The 27,486-nt window shown below is 56.8% G+C and overlaps 1 protein-coding gene across 2 annotated transcripts in view; it reads right to left on the bottom strand.

Annotated features, from left to right (window-relative positions):
• Nucleotides 1-3,450: 3,450 nt before the first annotated feature.
• Nucleotides 3,451-27,486, bottom strand: part of HIPK2 (homeodomain interacting protein kinase 2) — a 36,376-nt gene continuing 12,340 nt past the window's right edge. Inside the window, exons 2-15 of one of the 2 annotated variants that reach the window (XM_077267167.1) lie at nt 23,083-24,160; nt 13,004-13,127; nt 12,650-12,769; nt 11,898-11,984; nt 11,106-11,290; nt 9,652-9,814; nt 9,452-9,578; nt 9,126-9,247; nt 8,873-9,012; nt 8,514-8,693; nt 6,391-6,675; nt 5,833-6,077; nt 5,579-5,733; nt 3,451-4,519 (exon numbers count right to left, since the gene is read on the bottom strand). In XM_077267167.1, coding sequence (XP_077123282.1) covers nt 4,079-4,519; nt 5,579-5,733; nt 5,833-6,077; nt 6,391-6,675; nt 8,514-8,693; nt 8,873-9,012; nt 9,126-9,247; nt 9,452-9,578; nt 9,652-9,814; nt 11,106-11,290; nt 11,898-11,984; nt 12,650-12,769; nt 13,004-13,127; nt 23,083-24,158 — 3,450 coding nt within the window. In that variant the 5' untranslated portion in view covers nt 24,159-24,160 and the 3' untranslated portion in view covers nt 3,451-4,078. Of the gene's footprint in view, nt 4,520-5,578; nt 5,734-5,832; nt 6,078-6,390; nt 6,676-8,513; nt 8,694-8,872; nt 9,016-9,125; nt 9,248-9,451; nt 9,579-9,651; nt 9,815-11,105; nt 11,291-11,897; nt 11,985-12,649; nt 12,770-13,003; nt 13,128-23,082; nt 24,161-27,486 lie in introns of both variants that reach the window. The other variant, XM_077267166.1, reaches the window with a different exon arrangement.

Raw genomic sequence — 27,486 nt, 5'->3', positions numbered from 1 at the left:
CACCGCCTCTTAACCGTGGCGCTCCTCCCCTGCACCACTTTGGCACCGCCTCCCAACCGTTGCGCTCCTCCCTTGCATCACATCCGCTCCTCTTCTGCGCCACTTGGTCCCCTCCTCCCAACCACGGAGCTCCTCCCTTGCGCCACACTCACCCCTCCTCCGGGCCACGGCGCTCCTCTCCTGCTCCACATCTGACCCTCCTCCCTACCGCGATGCTCCTCCTCTGCGCCACCTCACCCCCTCCTCCCAACCGTGGCTTCTCCTTTGCACCACATCTGCCCCTCTTCTGCGCCACTTCACCCCCTCCTCCCAACCGCGGCGCTCCTCCCGTGCCACATTTGCCCCTCCTCCCAGCCACAGCGCTCCTCCTACGCGCCACCTCACCCCCTCCTCCCAGCCACAGCGCTCCTCCTACGTGCCACTTCACCCCTCCTCCCAACTGCGGCACTCCACCCATGCGCCATATTCACCCCTTCTCCCAGCCACAGCGCTCCTCCTCTGCGCCACGTCAACCCCTCCTCCCACCAGCGGCGCTCCTTCCCTGCCCACCATCCACCCCTCCTTCTACCTGCGGCGTTTCTCCCTTGCTCCACATGTGCCCCTCCTCCCAATCGTGGCACTCCTCCTCTGCGCTACGTCACCCTTCCGCCCACCCTTTCCTCCCCGGAGCACCACCCTCTTCTCCTTGTTGCGATACTCTTCCACTCCAGCATGTCACCCCCTCCTTCCGCCATTTCCTCTCCCGCACGTCAACCACCCCCTCCTCACCACTGTGCTGCTCCACTCCGCCACATCACTCCCTACTGCGATATTGTTCCTCTCCGACATGTTAATCCCTCTTCTCTTCATCTTTCAGCACGTCTCCCCCTCTTCCCTTCCTCTCCAGCACGTCCCCCTTCTCCATTCCTCTCCGGCACGTTTCCCCTGCTCCCTTCCTCTCCAGCACATCCCCCCTTCTCCCTTCCTCTCCAGCACGTCCCCCTCCTCCCCAGCACGTCCCCCCTCCTCCCTTCCTTTCCAGCATGTCCCTTCTCCCTTCCTCTCCAGCACGTCTCCCCCTCTTCCCTGTCTCTCCAGCACATCTCCCCCTCTTCCCTTCCTCTCCAGCACCTCCCCCTCCCTCTGCAGCACATCCCCACTTCATCATCCCCTCCGCCCTTCCTCTCCAGCACGTCCCCTCCCTTCCTCTGCAGCACATCTCCCCTCTTCCCTTCCCCTCCAGCACATCTCCTCTCTTCCCTTCCTCTTCAGCACATCTCCTCTCCTCACTTCCCCTCCTCTCCAGCACATCACCCCTCCTGCCTTCCTCTCCAGCAAGTCACCCCCTCTTCCTCTCCAGCACGTCCCCCATCCTCTCCCCCTCTTCAGCACGTCTCCCCTCTTCCCTTCCTCTCCCTCTTCCCTTCCTCTCCAGCACGTCTCCCCCTCTTCCCTTCCTCTCCAGGGCGTCCCCCCTCTTCCTCTCCAGCCCGTCCCTCCTCTCCAGCACGTCCCCCTCCCTTCCTCTGCAGCACATCCCCACTTCATCATCCCCTCCTCTCCAGCACGTCCCCCTCCCTTCCTCTGCAGCACATCCCCACTTCTCCATCATCCCCTCCTCCCTTCCTCTCCAGCACATCCCCCCTCTCCAGCATGTCCCCGTCCCTTCCTCTGCAGCACATCTCCCCTCTTCCCTTCCCCTCCAGCACATCTCCTCTCCTCTCTTCCCTTCCTCTCCAGCAAGTCACCCCCTCTTCTTCCTCTCCAGCACGTCCCCCATCCTCCCCCTCTTCCCCAGGATGTCCCCCCCTCTTCCCTTCCTCTCCAGCATGTCTCCCTTCTTCCCTTCCTCTCCCCTTCCTCTCCAGCACGTCTCCCCCGCTTCCCTTCCTCTCCAGGGCGTCCCCCCTCTTCTTCCTCTCCAGCACGTCCCCCTCCCTTCCTCTGCAGCACATCCCCACTTCTCCATCATCCCCTCCTCCCTTCCTCTCCAGCATGTCCCCCCTCCTCTCCTGCACGTCCACCTCCCTTCCTCTGCAGCACATCTCCCCTCTTCCCTTCCCCTCCAGCACATCTCTCCTCTCTTCCTCTCCAGCACATCACCCCCTCCTCCCTTCCTCTCCAGCAAGTCACCCCCTCTTCTTCCTCTCTAGCACTTCCCCTCTCTTCTTCCTCTCCAGCACTTCTCCCCTCTTCCCTTCCTCTCCAGCATGTCCCCGCAACTACAGTACATGGATAAGCAGTAAGCCACACACCGTTGATTATTACAGGTTTTATTCTTCCCACATTTTGTGACAACTAATACTGGACGCACACAGACGCGGATGTCACCCCCAATCTCAGCGGGGAAAGAACAGAAGACTGAGGATCTGTGAAGCTTCAGCACCGGGGGTGGGGGAGGGTGACCCCCTGACAACCTAACGGGGGGGGGGGGGGGGGGCAATGTTAGAGAAACGACAAGGACCAGACACGTTCAGCGGTTTGTAAGGCACTAGGAGCGGAGGACAGAGTGGCTGGGGACACACACACGGGCGAGCGCGCGGGTATCGGGACATCACAACGTCACATGCCGGTAACTTTACGGTTAGAGTCTGGGACGACGGGAAAAAGAATTAAAAAAATGAAGTCGGAATCTATTGTGCAACCTGAAAGTAAAAAGGAAGTGAATATATATATTATATATACTGGTGAGTCTATGGGAGGCACGGAACACGGCGAGCGCCGCGCGGAACACAGCGAGCGCCGCGCGGAACACAACGAGCGCCGCGCGGAACACAACGAGCGCCGCGCGGAACACAGCGAGGGCCGCACGGAACACAGCGAGCGCCGCGCGGAACACAACGAGGGCCGCACGGAATACAGCGAGGGCCGCACGGAACACCGAGCGCCGCACGGAACACAGCGAGGGCCGCACGGAACACAGCGAGGGCCGCACGGAACACAGCGAGGGCCGCACGGAACACAGCGAGGGCCGCACGGAACACAGCGAGCGCCGCGCGGAACACAACGAGGGCCGCACGGAATACAGCGAGCGCCGCACGGAACACAGCGAGCGCCGCACGGAACACAGCGAGGGCCGCACGGAACACAGCGAGGGCCGCACGGAACACAGCGAGGGCCGCACGGAACACAGCGAGGGCCGCACGGAACACAGCAAGCGCCGCACGGAACACAGCAAGCGCCGCACGGAACACAGCGAGCACCGCGCGGAGCTACATTGTAGCGCGGGGGAGGAGCTAATAAAGTGACTTGGAATAGAGATTAGCAGCAGTGTCCAACTCAAGTCCTTCCAGAAGTTTCCACGCCTTTTCCCATCATTCCTCTGGTCTTTATGTGCCGGCTCCTTGCTCCACGTAGCCACGGTCGTCCTTCCTCGCGCCCCCTTAACAACATCCCAGATCCCTCTTCACAAAGTAAAACCTTTCTCTCCCCATTTATTATTGATTTTTTTTTTCTTTTTTTCTTTTTTTTGGTATTTTTAAAAATGGCGTCCGCCGCCGTCCTGTAAAACGTTAAAAATGCCGAGTGTCTAAAACGTCATCGCTATCGACACTGAAGGAGGCATAAAACTAAAAGCGGTGCAAACATTATCAGAGGTATCCAGAGTGGCCCCTCCCCTTATACCAAAAGGGGGCGGGGTTTAAAGGGGGGAAACAAAACTAAGTGGGGTCTCCCTTTGGCGCAGAGTGCAAATACACATCAACCTCTCTGCCAATATTAAAACCAGAAATTAAAATCTAGAATGATCCAGAACCCTAACTCTATAGACTCTGCATAAGCTTCTAGGTCTACGGCACCAGATCCTGGCGATCTACGATCAATAAATACAGCATCTCCAGGCGGCTCCTCGGGGGCGGGGCCTCCAGCAATGCCCACCCCCTCCAACAGTCCAGGGTGAGAGTGAGGGGCACTCGAAATGTGGGCAAGGTCCAAACCTAGATGGTGGAAGATTCCAGGGGTCCCATCCTCAGCACCCCTGTGCCCCCTCTTGTCCTGGCTGGGTGGCATCAGATGTCCACAAAGGAAGAAAGTTGTCAGCAGGGGCGCACCTCCATGTTTAGTCTGTGCTTCCCCTCAGTCCCCCCTCCACCTCCGGGGTCTAGATGTAGGAGTACTGATTAACCTTTGGCGGACTCAGGGGATATCCAGTGTAGACCGTGGAGGATGGAGATGCCGGGATGTAAGTCTGATGGGCGAACTGCGCCTGGTACTGACTAGGGTGAAGACTTGGAGATGGAAGCAGTCGGGGAGCCATGCTCACAGGGACGATACTGGCGGGGTAGGCTGCATGGCGTGCGGATCCTTGAGATGCCACTAGATGAGCCACGGTGCCGGTGGAGCCCAAAGCAGCTGGTGCCGTGTAGGTGTAGAGGTGCGGCTGGCTGGGCAGGTGGGCTGTAGCCGCCAAGTGAGGGTGGACCGCCCCGTGGCTAGGACTATTGTGCGGGAAGGAGTACGGAGCCTGGGCCAAAGTGGGGGTTATATACGCCTGCTGCCTCCGGAGGCCTCCGGATCGTTCTGTGCTAATGTGCTGAGACACCTGAGAAGGAGGACGACAGAGACAGACATTATCGGATGTGACAGTCTACAGTGACCAGAGGAAAACCACCGTCAAATTTACATAGGGCTAATTAAAAGCAGAGCGCCGGGGCGAAGCGAGCCTCCCACAGCGCCGGGGTGACGCGAGCCTCCCACAGCGCCACGGCGACCCCAGCCTCCCACAGCGCCGGGGCGACGCCAGCCTCCCACAGCGCCGGGGCGACGCCAGCCTCCCACAGCGCCGGGGCGACGCCAGCCTCCCAAAGCGCCGGGGCGACGCCAGCCTCCCAAAGCGCCGGAGCGACGCCAGCCTCCCACAGCGCCGGAGCGACGCCAGCCTCCCACAGCGCCGGGGCGACGCTAGCCTCCGAGTGCCGCGGGGGACGCCAGCCTCCCACAGCGCCGGGGCGAAGCCAGCTTCCCACAGCGCCGGGGCGACGCCAGCCTCCCACAGCGCCGGGGCGACGCCAGCCTCCCACAGTGCCGGGGCGACGCCAGCCTCCCACAGCGCCGGGGCGACGCCAGCCTCCCACAGCGCCGGGGCGACGCCAGCCTCCCACAGCGCCGGGGCGACGCCAGCCTCCCACAGCGCCGGGGCGACGCCAGCCTCCCACAGCGCCGGAGCGACGCCAGCCTCCCACAGCGCCGGAGCGACGCCAGCCTCCCACAGCGCCGGGGCGACGCTAGCCTCCGAGAGCCGCGGGGGACGCCAGCCTCCCACAGCGCCGGGGCGACGCCAGCTTCCCACAGCGCCTGGGCGACGCCAGCCTCCCACAGCGCCGGGGCGACGCCAGCCTCTCACAGCGCCGGGGCGACGCCAGCCTCCCACAGCGCCGGGGCGACGCCAGCCTCCCACAGCGCCGGGGCGACGCCAGCCTCCCACAGCGTCGGGGGGACGCCAGCCTCCCACAGCGTCGGGGGGACGCCAGCCTCCCACAGCGTCGGGGGGACGCCAGCCTCCCACAGCGCCGGGGCGACACAATCCTCCCACAGCGCCGGGGCGACGCCAGCCTCTCACAGCGCCGGGGACAACATGATCCCATCCCACCCCGTGCTTTACCTGGCTGAGGTTGAGTGGCTGCTGTTGGAAGGCATGAGCGGCAGCTCTAGGCTGGCGATACGTGGCTGACGTGGTACAGTTGCTGGAGGAATGTGTAGCGGAAATCGCTATGGAGGACGAGGATTTGGGCTTGTAGGAGTGATGACTTGTTGTATCTACAGGTGAAAGAAAGAAGAGTGAGTGCAATCACCCCCCAACGGGGACAAGGTGTAAAAAGAAGCCAGTTTTACCCCCCTACCCCATGGTGCACTTACCCGGCTGCCTGCGCTCACATTCCAGTCGCCCCTCACTCTGTTGGATCTTCAGGGGCGGCACAATGATGGTGCGAGAGTTGGCGGGGCAGGGGATATCAGGCTGGCATTTGGTCTCGTGTGCGGTGGTGTTGGGCGCACGTCGGTGCCTGGTGGCCGCGTAGGTGCTGGTGTTCCTTGAAGGCTCAGAGATCGGAGAATCGTGCACCGTGACGCAGCTGATGACGTTCCGCCGCTGCTTGGGCAGGCTGTGGGGGTGGAAGAACACAAAGAGTTAATAATACAACAAGAGTTATCAAGCCTCCAGGGGGCGCTCCGCATGGGTGTGACCACATCAGAGGGGACAGGAAAAGTCACATGAGGCAGAGGGCGCCGGAGGGTCAGAGACAAAGGAGACCATTAGTTACACTTCTCCCCAGGCTGCGGTGTCAGTGCGCCCTTCGGACAGTAGAGGGAGGTTTGGCTCGTCCTGTTTGTGCCGCCTTCATCATATGGAGGCCCCAGTGTGGACGGTTTGGGTCCCCCCCAGTCTCCCAGTATCCCGAGTGTATCGGGGCTGACCTGGGCGCCTCGTGCTTCTGCTCCTCCTCTTCGTCGGTGTCGCTGCTGATGGTGATGACGCTGACCGCTGGGCTGGGAGTATCCGGGATGACGATTGTTTGCCGCTGATGGTCAGCACGCAAATGGCCCAGCGAGCTCTCGCCCCAGCCGCAGGTGATGGAGGGGACGCACGGAGCGGAGCTCTGCGGGATGGAACAGCGAGGGGGCGTGTTCTCCTTCACCCGCTTGGAACGCTGGGGGGAGTTGTGGGATTGGCTGGATGACACCTCGTAGGAGGAGTTATTTCTGCAGAGGAGGAGTCAGATATGGAAAAAAAAAAAAGTAACAAAATAAATTATGAATTTTTTTTAAAAAAATTGTTAACAAATAAAATATAAAAGGATAATATAGCAGAATATTGAGTGAAGCTCTGGAGTATAATACAGGATGTAACTCAGGATATGTAATGTATGTACACAGTGACTGCACCAGCAGAATAGTGAGTGCAGCTCTGGGGTATAATACAGGATGTAACTCAGGATCAGTAATGTAATGTATGTACACAGTGACTGCGCCAGCAGAATAGTGAGTGCAGCTCTGGAGTATAATACAGGATGTAACTCAGGATCAGTAATGTAATGTATGTACACAGTGACTGCACCAGCAGAATAGTGAGTGCAGCTCTGGAGTATAATACAGGATGTAACTCAGGATCAGTATTGTAATGTATGTACACAGTGACTGCACCAGCAGAATAGTGAGTGCAGCTCTGGGGTATAATACAGGATGTAACTCAGGATCAGTAATGTAATGTATGTACACAGTGACTCCACCAGCAGAATAGTGAGTGCAGCTCTGGAGTATAATACAGGATGTAACTCAGGATCAGTAATGTAATGTATGTACACAGTGACTGCACCAGCGGAATAGTGAGTGCAGCTCTGGAGGATAATACAGGATGTAACTCAGGATCAGTAATGTAATGTATGTACACAGTGACTGCACCAGCAGAATAGTGAGTGCTGCTCTGGAGGATAATACAGGATGTAACTCAGGATCAGTAATGTAATGTATGTACACAGTGACTGCACCAGCAGAATAGTGAGTGCAGCTCTGGAGGATAATACAGGATGTAACTCAGGATCAGTAATGTAATGTATGTACACAGTGACTGCACCAGCAGAATAGTGAGTGCAGCTCTGGGGTATAATACAGGATGTAACTCAGGATCAGTAATGTAATGTATGTACACAGTGACTGCACCAGCAGAATAGTGAGTGCAGCTCTGGGGTATAATACAGGATGTAACTCAGGATCAGTAATGTAATGTATGTACACAGTGACTGCACCAGCAGAATAGTGAGTGCAGCTCTGGAGTATAATACAGGATGTTGCTCAGGATCAGTAATGTAATGTATGTACACAGTGACTGCACCAGCAGAATAGTGAGTGCAGCTCTGGGATATAATACAGGATGTAACTCAGGATCAGTAATGTAATGTATGTACACAGTGACTGCACCAGCAGAATAGTGAGTGCAGCTCTGGGGTATAATACAGGAGGTAACTCAGGATCAGTAATGTAATGTATGTACACAGTGACTGCACCAGCAGAATAGTGAGTGCAGCTCTGGGATATAATACAGGATGTAACTCAGGATCAGTAATGTAATGTATGTACACAGTGACTGCACCAGCAGAATAGTGAGTGCAGCTCTGGGATATAATACAGGATGTAACTCAGGATCAGTAATGTAATGTATGTACACAGTGACTGCACCAGCAGAATAGTGAGTGCAGCTCTGGGATATAATACAGGATGTAACTCAGGATCAGTAATGTAATGTATGTACACAGTGACTGCACCAGCAGAATAGTGAGCGCAGCTCTGGGGTATAATACAGGATGTAACTCAGGATCAGTAATGTAATGTATGTACACAGTGACTGCACCAGCAGAATAGTGAGTGCAGCTCTGGAGTATAATACAGGATGTAACTCAGGATCAGTAATGTAATGTATGTACACAGTGACTGCACCAGCAGAATAGTGAGCGCAGCTCTGGGGTATAATACAGGAGGTAACTCAGGATCAGTAATGCACATGCGCAGTTCAGTCTTCCCCTCCCCCGGGGCGGACCTCTCACCTCACTGTGGAGTGATGCTGCTTTTTGCGAGAGGAGGAAGCACTGCTGATTGGCTGCTGTCTCATGACATGAGCCACGCCCACATTCAGCGGTTGGGCGGACGGTAGGGTCACGTGACCCGCGAGGAGCGCCGGCTGCTGCATTATTGGGTTGTAGTGGCCGCCGTGAGCGTGCGTGTTCCTGATGGGATGGAAAAAAATTAATAAGAAGGTAAAACAAAAATATCATTTAATGAACTATGAATTACCCTACCCCGGGACAGGCCAGTCCTGCCCGTCACCACCAGGGGCGCTGTGGTACAGCTGAAAGGACTACCACTTGAGCAGACCAAACAAAAGCCATGTACAGTGGCCCCTCACCTCCAGTCCGCCAGCTGCTGGCTGCCAGTCATGCTGTCGGGGATGACCGCGGCGTGCTGCACAGAGGTATGAGCTGCCACTCCTGCCAGCTGCTGCCAGGCCGGGGGCAGCAGTATCTGCTGAGTGCCGCTGGGCCACGCCTGCTGCAGAGATACACAATGTCACTGTCCTGCATAGACTGCAATGTAACAGTGCCCCCTAGAGGCAGGGCAAGAGGGAAAAACGTGTAAGCCGTCTGCACTGGAGCCCGTACCTGAGCCAGGAGCCCGGGCTGGATCTGCAGAGCCGGAGCGCCGGCGGCCTGTGTCACCAGGGGCACAGTGTTATCCATACGCACAGAGTAGCCGCCATGTTTGGAAGGAGAGGCCTGCAGCCCTGCGGAGAACCATGGACACATTACATTGTGCAGGAATGGCGGTAATGATCGGACTACACAATCAGCGCTGTTCCTGCAGGCCCTATAGTCCTCCACTAACTGACAGCAAGCAGAGATCTTGCAATGGTTGGGATTGTGACTGTTGAGCCTCCTGCAGACTATACGCTGTATACACGGAGCGTATCAAGCCGCTGGACACTTACCTTGGAAAGCTGGAGGACAGACGATCAGGGCCTGCTGGAAGGGGTCCGGCCGGGCACAGATCTGCGTGGCCCCGCTCTGCAGGGGCATGCTCCTCTGGGCAACGGCCGCCATAGAGGCCGCAGAGGTCTAGAAGAAGAGGAGGCCGTGAGACAAGTAAATGAGGCGCTGACGGCAGCACCGGGAGGAGCAGGGCGCTCACCTGGCTGTGCACAGTACTCAGCTGGTTGCTGAACGTCATGGTGAGGTTGGTGGAGGTGCTGGGGGCCACGTGCGTGATAAACGGGGTCTTGCTATGGTTCACAGTGTCGTACATATTCACCCGTCTCTTGCAGATCTCCATATTCTGGAAGCAAGACTTAACACTGTGGAGAGAGAGACCGGGAATGAAGGAGGGGGCAGAGCGAGCGGGGGCGAGGATCAGGATGGGACAGAGCGAGCGGGGCCGAGGAGGAGGAGGACGGGCCAGAGCGAGAGGGGCCGAGGAGGAAGACGGGGCAGAGCGAGCGGGGCCGAGGAGGAGGACGGGGCAGAGCGAGCGGGGCCGAGGAGGAGGAGGAGGACGGGGCAGAGCGAGAGGGGCCGAGGAGGAAGACGAGGCAGAGCGAGCAGAGCCGAGGAGGACGACAGGGACGGAGCAGAGCGAGCGGGGCCAAGGAGAAGGAGGGGGCAGAGCGAGCGGGGGCGAGGATCAGGATGGGACAGAGCGAGCGGGGCTGAGGAGGAGGAGGACGGGGCAGAGCGAGCAGAGCCGAGGAGGACTACAGGGACGGAGCAGAGCGAGCGGGGCCAAGGAGAAGGAGGGGGCAGAGCGAGCGGGGGCGAGGATCAGGATGGGACAGAGCGAGCGGGGCCGAGGAGGAGGACGACGGGGCAGAGCGAGCAGAGCCGAGGAGGAGGACATGGACGGGGCAGAGCGAGCGGGGCCGAGGAGGAGGACGAGGCAGAGCGAGCGGGGCCGAGGAGGAGGACGGGGCAGAGCGAGCGGGGCCGAGGAGGAGGACGACGGGGCAGAGTGAGCGGGGCCGAGGAGGAGGAGGACGGGGCAGAGCGAGCGGGGCCGAGGAGGAGGAGGACGGGGCAGAGCGAGCGGGGCCAAGGAGAAGGAGTGGGCAGAGCGAGCGGGGGCGAGGATCAGGATGGGACAGAGCGAGCGGGGCCGAGGAGGAGGAGGACGGGGCAGAGCGAGCAGAGCCGAGGAGGAGGACATGGACGGGGCCGAGGAGGAAGACGAGGCAGAGCGAGCGGGGCCGAGGAGGAGGATGGGGCAGAGCGAGCTGGGCCGAGGAGGAGGACGGGGCAGAGCGAGCGGGGCCGAGGAGGAGGACGGGGCAGAGCGAGCGGGGCCAAGGAGGAGGACGGGGCAGAGAGCGAGCAGGGCCGAGGAGGAGGACGGGGCAGATACTGAAAACCTTCCATCCCAGACCTGATGAGGGCGACACTTCTCACATTACACCTGTTCTGACAACTCCATCCCCTTCTTAAACAAATTGTCTGACAACTGATCCTAATGTGACAATCCAGATTAGAGACCGGTTTAGGACTAATAGTAGGGAGACATCTGTCCTGCAGGGGGCGATATAACATCAGGGAATTGCTGCAGCACCTCCCATGCCCCCCATCCCGTCCCTCTGAGGCCCTAGGAAGACGCCGTACTGTGAGCTATGAGGGAAGTCCAGGAGATGGGTCATGGTGACGAACGGATGGTTCAGGGTCTCGATGGGGGTTATCCTCTTGTCGGCGTCGATGGTCAGCATTTTCTTCAGCAGGTCGATGAACTCTCTTCTGTCCGCCTTCTCCACCAGCATGTCACTGCCTTCCAGATCCGAGGTCATATTCACCTGCAGGGACGGAAGCGGTCAGTAAGACTGGACACACGACCACCAGCAGCAGTGGCCGGTCCATGGAGACCACGACGGCGGCCATAAAGCTGCAACGCCACAAATTACTGCTAAATGTGACATTCTGCAATTTTCTAACAAGCCATGTGGAAAAGATGACAAATAAACACTATCTCCGCTTACTGACAGTAAACCGAAACATGCTAATTCTTATCCTAGAGATATGAATGTAAATAATAAAGGATCCATTCACGTACTGGATGAGGATTTGGATTCGTGCAAAAGGCCAGTGGACTGACCAGCGCCGCCGCCGGCCAGACCCGTCCCCAGCGCCGCCGCCGGCCAGACCCGTTCCCCAACGCCGCCGCCGGCCAGACCCGTTCCCCAGCGCCGCTGCCGGCCAGACCCGTTCCCCAGCGCTGCCGCCAGCCACACCCTTTCCCCAGCGCCACCACCAGCCACACCCGTTCTCAGCGCCGCTGCCAGGCAGACCCGTTCCCCAGCACCGCCGCCGGCCAGACCCGTTCCCCAGCACCGCCGCCAGCCAGACCCGTTCCCCAGCGCCGCCGCCAGCCAGACCCGTCGCCACCCCGGACCGTTCCCTCACCTGTGCCATATCATCCAGGCAGTTGAAGATGTACTTTCTGGCCTCCTTGGATTTGATTCCGGTCTCAGATTCATGATCATCAGGGGTCTACATCAAGAAAGAAACAAGTCTATTACTCCCTGTTATCAGCCATTATCCAGACAATCCATATAACATATTGAACGTCATGGCCCCGATGGGCCGGCTGTGGTGGTGCGAGGCCTGATATACTCAGATCCTTGCGGCAGCTTTATATGTCACAATTTGTGGCGCACATCACTACTGGGAAGGGGCATGGCAAAGCCACACATAACGAGCCCGATTGTTGGCGTTCATCGGCTTTATTTGGGGACCAGGGCTGGAAATCATTTTGTGGTTTAACTGATGTCATAAAATTTATGTCAGAACCTGAAAGTCACAGCCGAAAACTACAAGCGCCCATAGTGAGGAAGGTTCGCCTTTTGTTGGCACACCGAGGTATTGTACCACCAGCGACTGCGGCTGGCACAAAAAAATGTCACCCTCAATGCTGTTAATAATAGGCCTGTATGTGTTACCCACAGCAACCAATCACAGTGCAGCTTTCTTTTGTCCAGAGCAGTTTCAGAAATGAAAGGTGCTTTCTGATTGGTTGCTATGGGTAACAGAAACTGTTTTACTACTGACAGGCTTTCATTGACACCTCTAGGCCGCCATATGCATAACAATTTTTTCCATTTACGAGGATTAATTAATGACCGATAACGTATTTATCATGGACCCCCCCCGCACACCTTCAACCTCCACAGAGGATACGGAGAGTCGCCATCACGATTAAAGAACCTGGTGGTCTTCGTCCCGGAGCTGAGCAGATATTCAGCAGGTAGACCCTGAGTCTGGGAGATGTACCGGATCTGAGAGGAAATAAAGCGCATCTTATAATAGCGCCGGAGCGAAATCACACATGGACCCTCTCATTTATACCACCCATGGCTGATACCAGGGAGCAATAGATTGTGCTCGCCTAATGTCTCCAGGCTAGATGGCTGATAACAGCGAGCGGACGTACAGAAGATATATATATATATATATATATATATATGGCACAGCGGCTGAGAACGACGCAGGCGCCATAGAAAACAACTCACCTGATCATACTCAGACGCCCCGGGGTACAGAGGCCACCCCAAAAACAGCTCGGCAATCACACACCCCAAAGACCACATGTCGATGGCTTCACAGAACGGTAATCCCAGAATAATCTCCGGAGCCCTGAAATAAGGAGAAATCATAGATCAGGCGACGCGAGAGAAATTGTAATCAGTGTTCATTATAACAGGGACCACAAAAGGGTTAATGATGCCTGAGAGAACGGATTCACAGGGTACACAGACCCCTGCACCCACCTTCCCAGGTGCCTAAGAGAATGGAGCAGTGTTCTGTCACCGCACACTCTTGATAGAGGCCTGTGAGGACTTTAGTGTACAGATATAGATGCAGCGATAACACAGTTCATGAATAAGGAATTGGTGCCAGGATAGAGAAAATGGTGAGGCGACAAGAACCGAACGTTTCGACCCTCACAGGGTCTTATTCATAGTCGCTGATGGCAAAGTTCACTGGACGGTGTAAAGGATCTCCTGCTGGCAAAGGAACAGCTGGGTCCAGGGTAGGTCCAGCACACCGGCGCCTTGGATTGTAGGCTACAATGAGAATGGATTCACCGGGTACACAGACCCCTGCACCCACCTTCCCAAGTGCAAGGGGTTAATTCCGCATCCCACTTCTAGAAGGTGATAAACATGGTTCCAAGCCAAATTCAGCTCTGATGCATCATTATAACTACATTGATCTAGAACATCCCCGTAATATACACCGTGCCGATCCATAACATGCCTGTAATATACACAAGGCCGATCCAGAACATCCCCGTAATATACACCGTGCCGATCCATAACATGCCGGTAATATACACCGTGCCGATCCATAACATGCCGGTAATATACACCGTGCCGATCCATAACATGCCCGTAATATACACCGGGCCAATCCATAACATCCCTGTAATATACACCGGGCCGATCCATAACATGCCCGTAATATACACCGGGCCGATCCAAAACATCCCCGTAATATACACCGTGCCGATCCATAACATGCCTGTAATATACACCGGGCCGATCCATAACATGCCTGTAATATACACCGGGCCGATCCATAACATGCCTGTAATATACACCGTGCCGATCCATAACATGCCTGTAATATACACCGGGCCGATCCAAAACATCCCCGTAATATACACCGGGCCGATCCATAACATGCCCGTAATATACACCGGGCCAATCCATAACATCCCTGTAATATACACCGGGCCGATCCATAACATGCCCGTAATATACACCGGGCCGATCCAAAACATCCCCGTAATATACACCGGGCCGATCCATAACATGCCCGTAATATATACAAGGCCGATCCAGAACATCCCCGTAATATACACCGGGCCGATCCATAACATGCCCGTAATATACACCGGGCCAATCCATAACATCCCTGTAATATACACCGGGCCGATCCATAACATGCCCGTAATATATACAAGGCCGATCCAGAACATCCCCGTAATATACACCGTGCCGATCCATAACATGCCTGTAATATACACCGGGCCGATCCAGAACATCCCCGTAATATACACCGGGCCGATCCAGAACATCCCCGTAATATATACAAGGCCGATCCAGAACATCCCCGTAATATACACCGGGCCGATCCATAACATGCCCGTAATATACACCGGGCCGATCCAAAACATCCCCGTAATATACACCGGGCCGATCCATAACATGCCCGTAATATATACAAGGCCGATCCAGAACATCCCCGTAATATACACCGGGCCGATCCAAAACATCCCCGTAATATACACCGGGCCGATCCATAACATGCCCGTAATATATACAAGGCCGATCCAGAACATCCCCGTAATATACACCGTGCCGATCCATAACATGCCTGTAATATACACCGGGCCGATCCAGAACATCCCCGTAATATATACAAGGCCGATCCAGAACATCCCCGTAATATACACCGGGCCGATCCATAATATGCCCGTAATATACACCGGGCCGATCCAGAACATCCCCGTAATATACACCGTGCCGATCCATAACATGCCTGTAATATACACCGGGCCGATCCATAACATGCCCGTAATATATACAAGGCCGATCCAGAACATCCCCGTAATATACACCGGGCCGATCCAAAACATCCCCGTAATATACACCGGGCCGATCCATAACATGCCCGTAATATATACAAGGCCGATCCAGAACATCCCCGTAATATACACCGTGCCGATCCATAACATGCCTGTAATATACACCGGGCCGATCCAGAACATCCCCGTAATATATACAAGGCCGATCCAGAACATCCCCGTAATATACACCAGGCCGATCCAAAACATCCCCGTAATATACACCGGGCCGATCCAAAACATGCCCGTAATATACACCGGGCCGATCCAAAACATCCCCGTAATATACACAAGGCCGATCCAGAACATCCCCGTAATATATACAAGGCCGATCCAGAACATCCCCGTAATATACACCAGGCCGATCCAAAACATCCCCGTAATATACACCGGGCCGATCCAAAACATGCCCGTAATATACACAAGGCCGATCCAGAACATCCCCGTAATATACACCGGGCCGATCCAAAACATCCCCGTGATATACACCGGGCCGATCCAGAACATCCCCGTAATATACACAAGGCCGATCCAGAACATCCCCGTAATATACACCATGCCGATCCAAAACATCCCCGTAATATACACCATGCCGATCCAAAACATGCCCGTAATATACACAAGGCCGATCCAGAACATCCCCGTAATATACACCAGGCCGATCCAAAACATCCCCGTAATATACACCGGGTTGATCCAGAACATCCCCGTAATATACACAAGGCTGATCCAGAACATCCCCATAATATATACACCGGCCCGATCCAGAACAGCCCCATAATATACACTGGGCCAATCCAGAATATCCCCGTAATATACACCGGGCAGATCCATAACATGCCCGTATTATACACCGGGTTGATCCAGAACATCCCCGTAATATACACAAGGCTGATCCAGAACATCCCCATAATATATACACCGGGCCGATCCAGAACAGCCCCATAATATACACTGGGCCAATCCAGAATATCCCCGTAATATACACCGGGCCGATCCATAACATGCCTGTAATTTACACAAGGCCGATCCAGAACATCCCCGTAATATACACAAGGCCGATCCAGAACATCCCCGTAATATACACCGTGCCAATCCAGAATATCCCCATTATATACACCGGGCCGATCCAGAACATGTCCATAATATACACGAGAATGATCCAGTCTGCCCCCCGTAATTTATATTCAGCTGTTTATATCTGTGTCTGGGAATGACTGATGACAGCTGTTACAGCATGTACTACAAATCCCATCAAGGATATTACTCGGATTTCACAGTGTCACATATCAGGGGAGATCCGTCATTCACAGCTGAATTTGGAGATTTGGACACCACATACATACACAGGAGAGAGGGGGCACAGATAATTCCTGCAGGTACAGAACCTAAATCTCCAAAACTACAGAACAGCAGATGTCTCCAGAGAAATCCCACTGTAATGCAGGCAAATCAAAGGCCTGCGCCATCATCATCAGTGGGACCGATCAACATGAAATCCAGATCAGTGTGGTCGTATACAGGAGTATCCAAGGCCTGTGCCATCATCATCAGTGGGACCGATCAACATGAAATCCAGATCAGTGTGCCCGTATACAGCAGGAGTATCGAAGGCCTGTGCCATCACCATCAGTGGGACCGATCAACATGAAATCCAGATCAGTGTGGCCGTATACAGCAGGAGTATCCAAGGCCTGCGCCATCATCATCAGTGGGACCGATCAACATGAAATCCAGATCAGTGTGGCCGTATACAGCAGGAGTATCGAAGGCCTGTGCCATCACCATCAGTGGGACCGATCAACATGAAATCCAGATCAGTGTGGCCGTATACAGCAGGAGTATCCAAGGCCTGTGCCATCACCATCAGTGGGACCGATCAACATGAAATCCAGATCAGTGTGGCCGTATACAGCAGGAGTATCCAAGGCCTGCGCCATCATCATCAGTGGGACCGATCAACATGAAATCCAGATCAGTGTGGCCGTATACAGCAGGAGTATCCAAGGCCTGCGCCATCATCATCAGTGGGACCGATCAACATGAAATCCAGATCAGTGTGGCCGTATACAGCAGGAGTATCGAAGGCCTGTGCCATCACCATCAGTGGGACCGATCAACATGAAATCCAGATCAGTGTGGCCGTATACAGCAGGAGTATCCAAGGCCTGCGCCATCATCATCAGTGGGACCGATCAACATGAAATCCAGATCAGTGTGGCCGTATACAGCAGGAGTATCGAAGGCCTGTGCCATCACCATCAGTGGGACCGATCAACATGAAATCCAGATCAGTGTGGCCGTATACAGCAGGAGTATCCAAGGCCTGCGCCATCATCATCAGTGGGACCGATCAACATGAAATCCAGATCAGTGTGGCCGTATACAGCAGGAGTATCCAAGGCCTGCGCCATCATCATCAGTGGGACCGATCAACATGAAATCCAGATCAGTGTGGCCGTATACAGCAGGAGTATCCAAGGCCTGTGCCATCACCATCAGTGGGACCGATCAACATGAAATCCAGATCAGTGTGGCCGTATACAGCAGGAGTATCCAAGGCCTGTGCCATCATCATTAGCAGCAGCTATGGGAGAGACCATACTAAAACAGCAGCATGGCCACTTGGCAGGGGAATCCGATCATCAATCAATCAATAAGTAATCCTCACCAGTATGGACGGTGTACATGAGGCCGGCACCACCATTATCAACTGTGGGAACGAACAAGACACAATCCACAACAGTACTGCAGGAGCATACGAGGCCTGCGCCATTATCATCATCTATGGGCCTGGCCAACAATTCCTCCCCAGTACGGCAGGTGCACATCAGGACTGCGCCGCCATCATCATCATCAACATCATCGGGGAGAAGGTAACTTTGCAGAATGTTTGTTATTAAACGGTGAAAAATTATTTCACTCCTCAGTGCGAATGTCGAGTATTGTCCGCTCCGCACCATGCAAGTGACAGCATAAAAACACACAAAACTGCGCCAAAATTATCCCGACGGCCACTGGGCAGGTGTGCACAGCTTTCAGGCTCAGAGCAGACATGGAGGTGACGGCACAGATCCCCCATCTGGGAGCCACCTACAGATCTGCTCATCCTGAGCCACCTGTTTCCTAAATAGCAATTTTTGACTACGGTGAAGACTGACACATGCTGTAAGCATGGGAAACAAAGAGTGAGACAGGAGCCCGGCGGCTGCTACAATGCATCCTGCGCGCCCCGCCACCACACATGAAGCCGATGGCTTCCAGATATACAGGACTGGGGTGTGTGAATGAGGTCACATTGGGGAGACATCTCTGCTGCCACATCTGTCTTCTCCAGGCGGAACAGCTGCCAGCAGGGGGAGAGCCACTACCACCACTGCCGCCAGCAGGAGGAGAGCCACCACCACCACCGCCAGCAGAAGGAGAGGCACCACCACCACCCGCAGGGAGAGAGCCACCGCTGCCAGCATGGGGAGAGCCACCACCACCACCGCCGCCAGCAGGGAGAGAGCCACCGCTGCCAGCATGGGGGGAGCCACCACCGCCGCCAGCAGGGATAGAGCCACCACCACCGCCGCCAGCAGGAGGAGAGCCGCCACTGCCAGCAGGGAGAGAGCCACCGCTGCCAGCATGGGGGGAGCCACCGCCGCCAGCAGGGAGAGAGCCACCACCACCGCCGCTAGCAGGAGGAGAGCCACCACCACCGCCGCCAGCAGGGAGAGCCACCGCTGCCAGCATGGGGGGAGCCGCCACCACCACCGCCGCCAGCAGGGAGAGAGTCACCACCACCGCCGCCAGCAGGAGGAGTGCCGCCACTGCCAGCAGGGAGAAAGCCACCGCTGCCAGCATAGGGGGAGCCACCACCACCGCCGCCAGCAGGGAGAGTGCCACCACCACCGCCGCCAGCAGGAGGAGAGCCGCCACTGCCAGCAGGGAGAGAGCCACCGCTGCCAGCAGGGAGAGAGCCACCACCGCCGCCAGTAGGAAGAGAGCCGCCACCACCGCCGCCAGCAGGGAGAGAGCCACCACCACCGCCACCAGCAGGAGGAGAGCCGCCACTGCCAGCAGGGAGAGAGCCACCGCTCCCAGCAGGGGGGAGCCGCCACCAACAAAGCCGCCAGCAGGGGGAGAGCCACCACTGCCAGCAGGGAGAGAGCCACCACCACCGCCGCCAGCAGGGGGAGAGCAGCCACCACCACCAGCAGGGAGAGAGCCACCACCGCCGCCAGCAGGGAGAGAGCCACCACCGCCGCCAGCAGGGAGAGAGCCACCACCGCCGCCAGCAGGGAGAGAGCCACCACCACCACCAGCAGGAGGAGTGCCGCCACCACCACCGCCAGCAGGAGGAGAGCCTCCACTGCCAGCAGGGAGAGAGCCACCACCACCACCGCCGGCAGGAGAGCCGTCACCACCGCCGCCAGCAGGAGGAGAGCCGCCACTGCCAGCAGGGAGAGAGCCACCGCTGCCAGCATAGGGGGAGCCACCACCACCGCCGCCAGCAGGGAGAGTGCCACCACCACCGCCGCCAGCAGAAGGAGAGCCGCCACTGCCAGCAGGGAGAGAGCCACTGCTGCCAGCAGGGGGGAGCCGCCACCACCACCGCCGGCAGGAGAGCCGTCACCACCGCCGCCAGCAGGAGGAGAGCCGCCACTGCCAGCAGGGAGAGAGCCACCGCTGCCAGCATAGGGGGAGCCACCACCACCGCCGCCAGCAGGGAGAGTGCCACCACCACCGCCGCCAGCAGAAGGAGAGCCGCCACTGCCAGCAGGGAGAGAGCCACTGCTGCCAGCAGGGGGGAGCCGCCACCAACAAAGCCGCCAGCAGGGGGAGAGCCACCACTGCCAGCATGGAGAGAGCCACCACTGCCAGCAGGGAGAGAGCCACCACCACCACCGCCGGCAGGAGAGCCGCCACCACCGCCGCCAGCAGGGGGAGAGCAGCCACCACCACCAGCAGGGAGAGAGCCACCACCACTGCCCCCAGCAGGGAGAGAGCCACCACCACCGCCCCCAGCAGGAGGAGTGCCGCCACCACCACCGCCAGCAGGAGGAGAGCCTCCACTGCCAGCAGGGAGAGAGCCACCACCAACAAAGCCGCCAGCAGGGGGAGAGCCACCACTGCCAGCAGGGAGAGAGCTACCACCACCACCACCGCCAGCAGGAGGAGAGCCACCACCACCAACGCTGCCAGCAGGAGGAGAGCCACCACCACCAGAGCCGCCAGCAGTGGGGAAGCCGCCGCCACCACCGCCGCCAGCAGGGGGCGAGCCACCACCACCACCAGCAGGGGGAGAGCCACCACCACCACCAGCAGGGGGAGAGCCACCAATCACCACCAGCAGGGGGAGAGCCACCAATCACCACCAGCAGGGGGAGAGCCACCAATCACCACCAGCAGGGGGAGAGCCACCAATCACCACCAGCAGGGGGAGAGCCACCAATCACCACCAGCAGTGGGAGAGCCACCATCACCACCAGCAGGGGGAGAGCCATCATCACCACCAGCAGGGGGAGAGCCATCATCACAACCGCCAGCAGGGGGAGAGCCACCACCACCACAACCAGCAGGGGGAGAGCCACCGCCGCCAGCGGGAAGGGGGGGGGGGGGGGGAGCCATCACCGCCGCTATCCGCACTATGCTGCAGAATCTCAGAGAAAAAATTCCAGCATCAGCCGACAGTCGTGACCGGAGAGTACAAACAGCCATGACAATGGGGGGACGGGAGGGAGGACGGCAGCATGGAGGCTCCGAAGAACCCAGATCACTGCATGCAGAGAGGAGGCCTGATCCACTGCAGCACAAGAAGGGTTGCAGTCCGAAAATCAGAGATAATGTACAGAAGCTGCGTATCTAATCCTCTCGTGTGATACTGACTGCTGAGCCGTGTATCTAATCCTCTGCTGTGTGATACTGTCTGCTGAGCCGTGTATCTAATCCTCTCCTGTGTGATACTGGCTGCTGAGCCGTGTATCTAATCCTATCCTGTGTGATACTGACTGCTGAGCCATGTATCTAATCCTCTCCTGTGTGATACTGACTGCTGAGCCGTGTATCTAATCCTCTCCTGTGTGATACTGACTGCTGAGCCGTGTATCTAATCCTCTCCTGTGTGATACTGACTGCTGAGCCGTGTATCTAATCCTCTCCTGTGTGATACTGACTGCTGAGCCATGTATCTAATCCTCTCGTGTGATACTGACTGCTGAGCCGTGTATCTAATCCTCTGCTGTGTGATACTGTCTGCTGAGCCGTGTATCTAATCCTCTCCTGTGTGATACTGACTGCTGAGCCGTGTATCTAATCCTATCCTGTGTGATACTGACTGCTGAGCCGTGTATCTAATCCTATCCTGTGTGATACTGACTGCTGAGCCGTGTATCTAATCCTATCCTGTGTGATACTGACTGCTGAGCCGTGTATCTAATCCTCTCCTGTGTGATACTGACTGCTGAGCCGTGTATCTAATCCTCTCCTGTGTGATACTGACTGCTGAGCCGTGTATCTAATCCTCTCCTGTGTGATACTGACTGCTGAGCCGTGTATCTAATCCTCTCCTGTGTGATACTGACTGCTGAGCCGTGTACCTAATCCTCTCCTGTGTGATACTGTCTGCTGAGCCGTGTATCTAATCCTCTCCTGTGTGATACTGACTGCTGAGCCGTGTATCTAATCCTCTCCTGTGTGATACTGACTGCTGAGCCATGTATCTAATCCTATCCTGTGTGATACTGTCTGCTGAGCCGTGTATCTAATCCTATCCTGTGTGATACTGTCTGCTGAGCCGTGTATCTAATCCTCTCCTGTGTGATACTGACTGCTGAGCCGTGTATCTAATCCTCTCCTGTGTGATACTGACTGCTGAGCCATGTATCTAATCCTCTCCTGTGTGATACTGACTGCTGAACCGTGTATCTAATCCTCTCGTGTCATACTGACTGCTGAGCTGTGTATCTAATCCTCTCCTGTGTGATACTGTCTGCTGAGCCGTGTATCTAATCCTCTCCTGTGTGATACTGTCTACAGAGCCGTGTATCTAATCCTCTCCTGTGTGATACTGTCTGCAGAGCCGTGTATCTAATCCTCTCCTGTGTGATACTGACTGCTGAGCCGTGTATCTAATCCGCTCCTGTGTGATACTGACGCACACGGCACAGTATATACAGCATGCACTCACTGTATGGCGGTATTATCCCACGTTCCTCGCTCCTCTGTGCGGTTATATAGGAGCCGTGCGGTTTGTAGGCCGGTGTCTCGCACACGGCACAGTATATACGGCATGCACTCACTGTATGGCGGTATTATCCCACGTTCCGCGCTCCTCTGTGCGGTTATATAGGACCTGGGCGGTCTGCAGGCCGGTGTCTCGCACACGGCACAGTATATATGGAATGCACTCACTGTATGGCGGTATTATCCCACGTTCCGCGCTCCTCTGTGCGGTTATATAGGAGCCGGGCAGTTTGTAGGCCGGTGTCTCGCACACGGCACAGTATATATGGAATGCACTCACTGTATGACAGTATTTTCCCACGTTCCGCGCTCCTCTGTGCGGTTATATAGGACCCGGGCGGTCTGCAGGCCGGTGTCTCGCACACGGCACAGTATATACGGCATGCACTCACTGTATGGCGGTATTATCCCATGTTCCGCGCTCCTCTGTGCGGTTATATAGGAGCCGGGCGGTCTGGAGGCCGGTGTCTCGCACACGGCACAGTATATACAGCATGCACTCACTGTATGGCGGTATTATCCCAACTTTTGCGCTCGCGGCAGTGATTACGGTCTATTTTTACCTGTGTGGCACCTCGCAGGATCAGCGGTGACATTAATGCAGTCAGAGATCCGGCAGATTAGGAGACATGAGGACGGCCGCCGCTGATCCCCACAGGTGATTCCGTTAAAGGGAACCTGCGCCCCCAGTAACAGGCCTTTATCACAGGTCACATGACCAGGACTCACCTGTAATATCTGGACTGCAGGTAGGTGGAGCACACGGCTTTGGACACGTGACTTGCTGAACCAAAATCGATGACCTTGACCCGGTACGGCTGCCGGGAGGGGTCCACCAGCATGATGTTCTCCGGCTTCAGGTCGGCGTGGATGAGGCCGAGGCTCTTGAGCTTCATGAGCGCGGTGCCCACCTGCTGCAGCACCGGCCGGATGTACTTCAGGGGCAGCGGGCTGAACTTGTTCTGCTTCAGGAAGTCGTAGAGGTTCTGCTCCATCATCTCGAACACCAGGCAGGTGTGGTTCTTGTGCTGGAAGCACTCGTACGCCCGCACAAAGTTGTAGTCGTCGGCGCTCTCCGTGCTGAGCCGCGCCAGGATGCTCACTTCGATCTGCCCCTGCCGGGCGTAGGACGGGTGGTTCTTCAAGATCTTGATGGCCACAATCTCGTTGGTGCCCCTTTTCCAGCACTTGACCACCTGGCCGAAGGTGCCGCGTCCCAGGAACTCCAGCACCTCGTAGGTGTTGGTCATGGAGCAGAGGACCTCGTGCTGCACCAGCTGGTAGTCTCCTTCGCTGTTGGAGCCGCTGTTCTTGGAGGTGGCGGTGGAGGTGGTGGCGGCCGTGGCTCCGCTGGCATTGTTCTGGGTCATGGGAAGATGCTCGTCTACGATCTGCACGCTGCTGTTGTCCAGCTCCTCGCACTTCCTCTTCAGGCCGCACTTCTGGTAGGTGTCCAGAAGGCTGACCGTACTGCGCCGCATCAGGTTGGTCTGGGGGCCGCTGAGCGTCAGACCGCTCGCTGGTGCCGCTGAAGACCCACTACTGGAAGAAGAGGTCACCACAATGTGACCAGCACTGGTGGGGAAGATGACCGTCTGCTCGTAGGGTGCCTGGAGGAGGGCCGCGTGGGAGAGCACCGGCTGCCCGGACGCGGAGCTGCTCTTGCCTGGGTTATAGACCTTGCTGTGGCAGCCGTAGCCGGTCATATCCCAGGTGGGCCGCACCTCCAGCTTCAGCTTCTTCACACTACAGAAGGAGGAGGACGGGAGGACGAGGGACGAGAACATGGACAAGGAAGAGGCCATACCTGCGGGGAAAGCACAAGACACGTCAGGAGCTAGCCGAATCCATCACCGGGGGTATATACAATGTCACCCCCTACAGGGGGGCAATGGCAAGACCCCCAGATAATAGGGACGGGGCGAGGGGACAGTCATTAATAAACCTCACCACACTAAGGGAATGGACTGGCTGATAACAGGGAGCAATAGATGTGTAGGATGTAGTGTAGCAGGTCACCTCCCTGGCTGTGTAGTGACTGGCCACCACTGGGGGGCGCTGTCTGACCATAGCTCTCTGCTCAGATCTTCCATTACCAGCTATGTGTAGACAGAACATTCTGTACATTAACCCCTTGTGGTAGGTGGTGGTGACATCTGGACCCCCCTTCACCACCACCCTCGGGGCCAGGAGCCATCAATCACCGGCCGGTGATGTCACGGTGATGTCATATGACTCAGCCGGTGACTCACCACGACATCACCCGGAGGAGCCGCATCCGGCAGCAGCTGCGGAATATTCTGTTACCAGAATTATAGAATGTTCCCTGGAAATGTGAATGTCCTGATCAGTTTACAGTCCCTATTAACCCCTAGGGGGTGACTGAGCCTTCTGCAGACTGTGGAGGACACGGAATCCTAGAGACACAAATGTAACTATCTGCAGGAAACAAACGTCACTTTCAGTACATGAACCAGGAGGCTCAGGATGAGCAGAGGTCCCGGCTGCATGGATCTGACAGCACAGTGTAGTCTGAAGCTCCCGGGCCCTAATAAAACATCTGCATCAAAGATCATGTATGGAGGGGCCAGGCCAGACCGGTCTGTGGGGTCATAGCAATCTGGGAGGGGGGGGGGGGTTGGGGGTCACAGCGGGGATGGTCTCCATTAGGGTATGTGTCCACATTCAGTTTTGCTTCAGGCTTTGGTCAGGATTTTATGCAGGTAAAATCCTGACCAAAACTGCACCTGAGGTCACTGGCAGGTCACCTGCGGTGTTCCTGCGTGTTTTGCTCATAGTAGCAACATGCTGCGTTTAGAAAAAACGCACAACGCATGCGTTTTTTAACGCATAGTGGAGTCGGGATTTCATGAAATCCCCCCACTATGCTGTAACATCTGGACATTGCGTTTTTGACGCTGCGGAAAAACGCAGCGTCAAAAACGCAGCGTTTCCTGAACGTGGAAACAAACCCTTAGAAGCTAGTTCCTCCCTCTCGGGCCGTGAATTACAGCTTTATTCAGCACATGAGTGCGGGACACAATATGGGAATACAATCAAGACGGAAACGTCAAGATCCTGTGGCGACCAAGAGACGGTAAGGAAAGCTCCAAGAATACCAAGGAGGGAGCGACAGAGGGCCCAAGAAGGGAGCGACAGAGGGCCCAACAAGGGAGCGACAGAGGGCCCAACAAGGGAGCGACAGAGGGCCCAACAAGGGAGCGACAGAGGGCCCAACAAGGGAGCGACAGAGGGCCCAACAAGGGAGCGACAGAGGGCCCAACAAGGGAGCGACAGAGGGCCCAACAAGGGAGCGACAGAGGGCCCAACAAGGGAGCGACAGAGGGCCCAACAAGGGAGCGACAGAGGGCCCAACAAGGGAGCGACAGAGGGCCCAACAAGGGAGCGACAGAGGGCCCAACAAGGGAGCGACAGAGGGCCCAACAAGGGAGCGACAGAGGGCCCAACAAGGGAGCGACAGAGGGCCCAACAAGGGAGCGACACAGGGCCCAACAAGGGAGCGACACAGGGCCCAACAAGGGAGCGACACAGGGCCCAAGAAGGGAGCGACACAGGGCCCAACAAGGGAGCGACAGAGGGCCCAACAAGGGAGCGACACAGGGCCCAACAAGGGAGCGACAGAGGGCCCAACAAGGGAGCGACACAGGGCCCAACAAGGGAGCGACAGAGGGCCCAACAAGGGAGCGACAGAGGGCCCAACAAGGGAGCGACACAGGGCCCAACAAGGGAGCGACAGAGGGCCCAACAAGGGAGCGACAGAGGGCCCAACAAGGGAGCGACACAGGGCCCAACAAGGGAGCGACAGAGGGCCCAACAAGGGAGCGACAGAGGGCCCAACAAGGGAGCGACACAGGGCCCAACAAGGGAGCGACACAGGGCCCAACAAGGGAGCGACACAGGGCCCAACAAGGGAGCGACACAGGGCCCAACAAGGGAGCGACACAGGGCCCAACAAGGGAGCGACAGAGGGCCCAACAAGGGAGCGACAGAGGGCCCAACAAGGGAGCGACAGAGGGCCCAACAAGGGAGCGACAGAGGGCCCAACAAGGGAGCGACAGAGGGCCCAACAAGGGAGCGACAGAGGGCCCAACAAGGGAGCGACAGAGGGCCCAACAAGGGAGCGACACAGGGCCCAACAAGGGAGCGACAGAGGGCCCAACAAGGGAGCGACAGAGGGCCCAACAAGGGAGCGACACAGGGCCCAACAAGGGAGCGAAAGAGGGCCCAACAAGGGAGCGAAAGAGGGCCCAACAAGGGAGCGAAAAAGGACCCACAAGGGAGCCACACAGGGCCCAGGAGGAAGGGGGGGGAGCGACAGAGGGCCCAACAAGGGAGCGACAGAGGGCCCAACAAGGGAGCGACAGAGGGCCCAACAAGGGAGCGACACAGGGCCCAACAAGGGAGCCACACAGGGCCCAACAAGGGAGCCACACAGGGCCCAACAAGGGAGCCACACAGGGCCCAACAAGGGAGCCACACAGGGCCCAACAAGGGAGCCACACAGGGCCCAACAAGGGAGCCACACAGGGCCCAACAAGGGAGCCACACAGGGCCCAACAAGGGAGCCACACAGGGCCCAACAAGGGAGCGACACAGGGCCCAACAAGGGAGCGACACAGGGCCCAACAAGGGAGCGACACAGGGCCCAACAAGGGAGCAAGAGAGTGCACACAGGGGCTGCACAGGCGGAAGAGACAGTACACAGTGCCTGCACGCCGTCATGTTCTACTGTAGTAACTTATAATCGTCGCTCTTGGCTCGTGGACCCCCATAATGCTGCGCTCTCATTTCCAGCCCCTCTCGTGCCGTGATGACTAATGTGACAACATATAATCTGTAGACGGAAGTGGAAGCTGCAGATCCTGGAAAGACGCCCGACTCCACGAGATAATCACACGGCAGAATACGGGGTCCGGAAATCTGGCTCCATCCTTGGGGGCAGCAGGTTGTAATGTATCATCACTTGTTTGTATTTTTGTTGTATTATGTTGCACCATTAATATATTACAGTTTTGACTTCCGCCACCTTTTATTACGCTCTTACCACTTTTCTGTACATTACTCTGTATTCTATCACACCTTTATATTTGTGGCTACATTACGTTGCACTAT

This window comes from Ranitomeya variabilis, chromosome 5, assembly GCF_051348905.1.
Source record: "Ranitomeya variabilis isolate aRanVar5 chromosome 5, aRanVar5.hap1, whole genome shotgun sequence".
Classification (NCBI taxonomy): domain Eukaryota; kingdom Metazoa; phylum Chordata; class Amphibia; order Anura; family Dendrobatidae; genus Ranitomeya; species Ranitomeya variabilis.
This window is presented reverse-complemented; position numbering and strand designations above follow the sequence as displayed.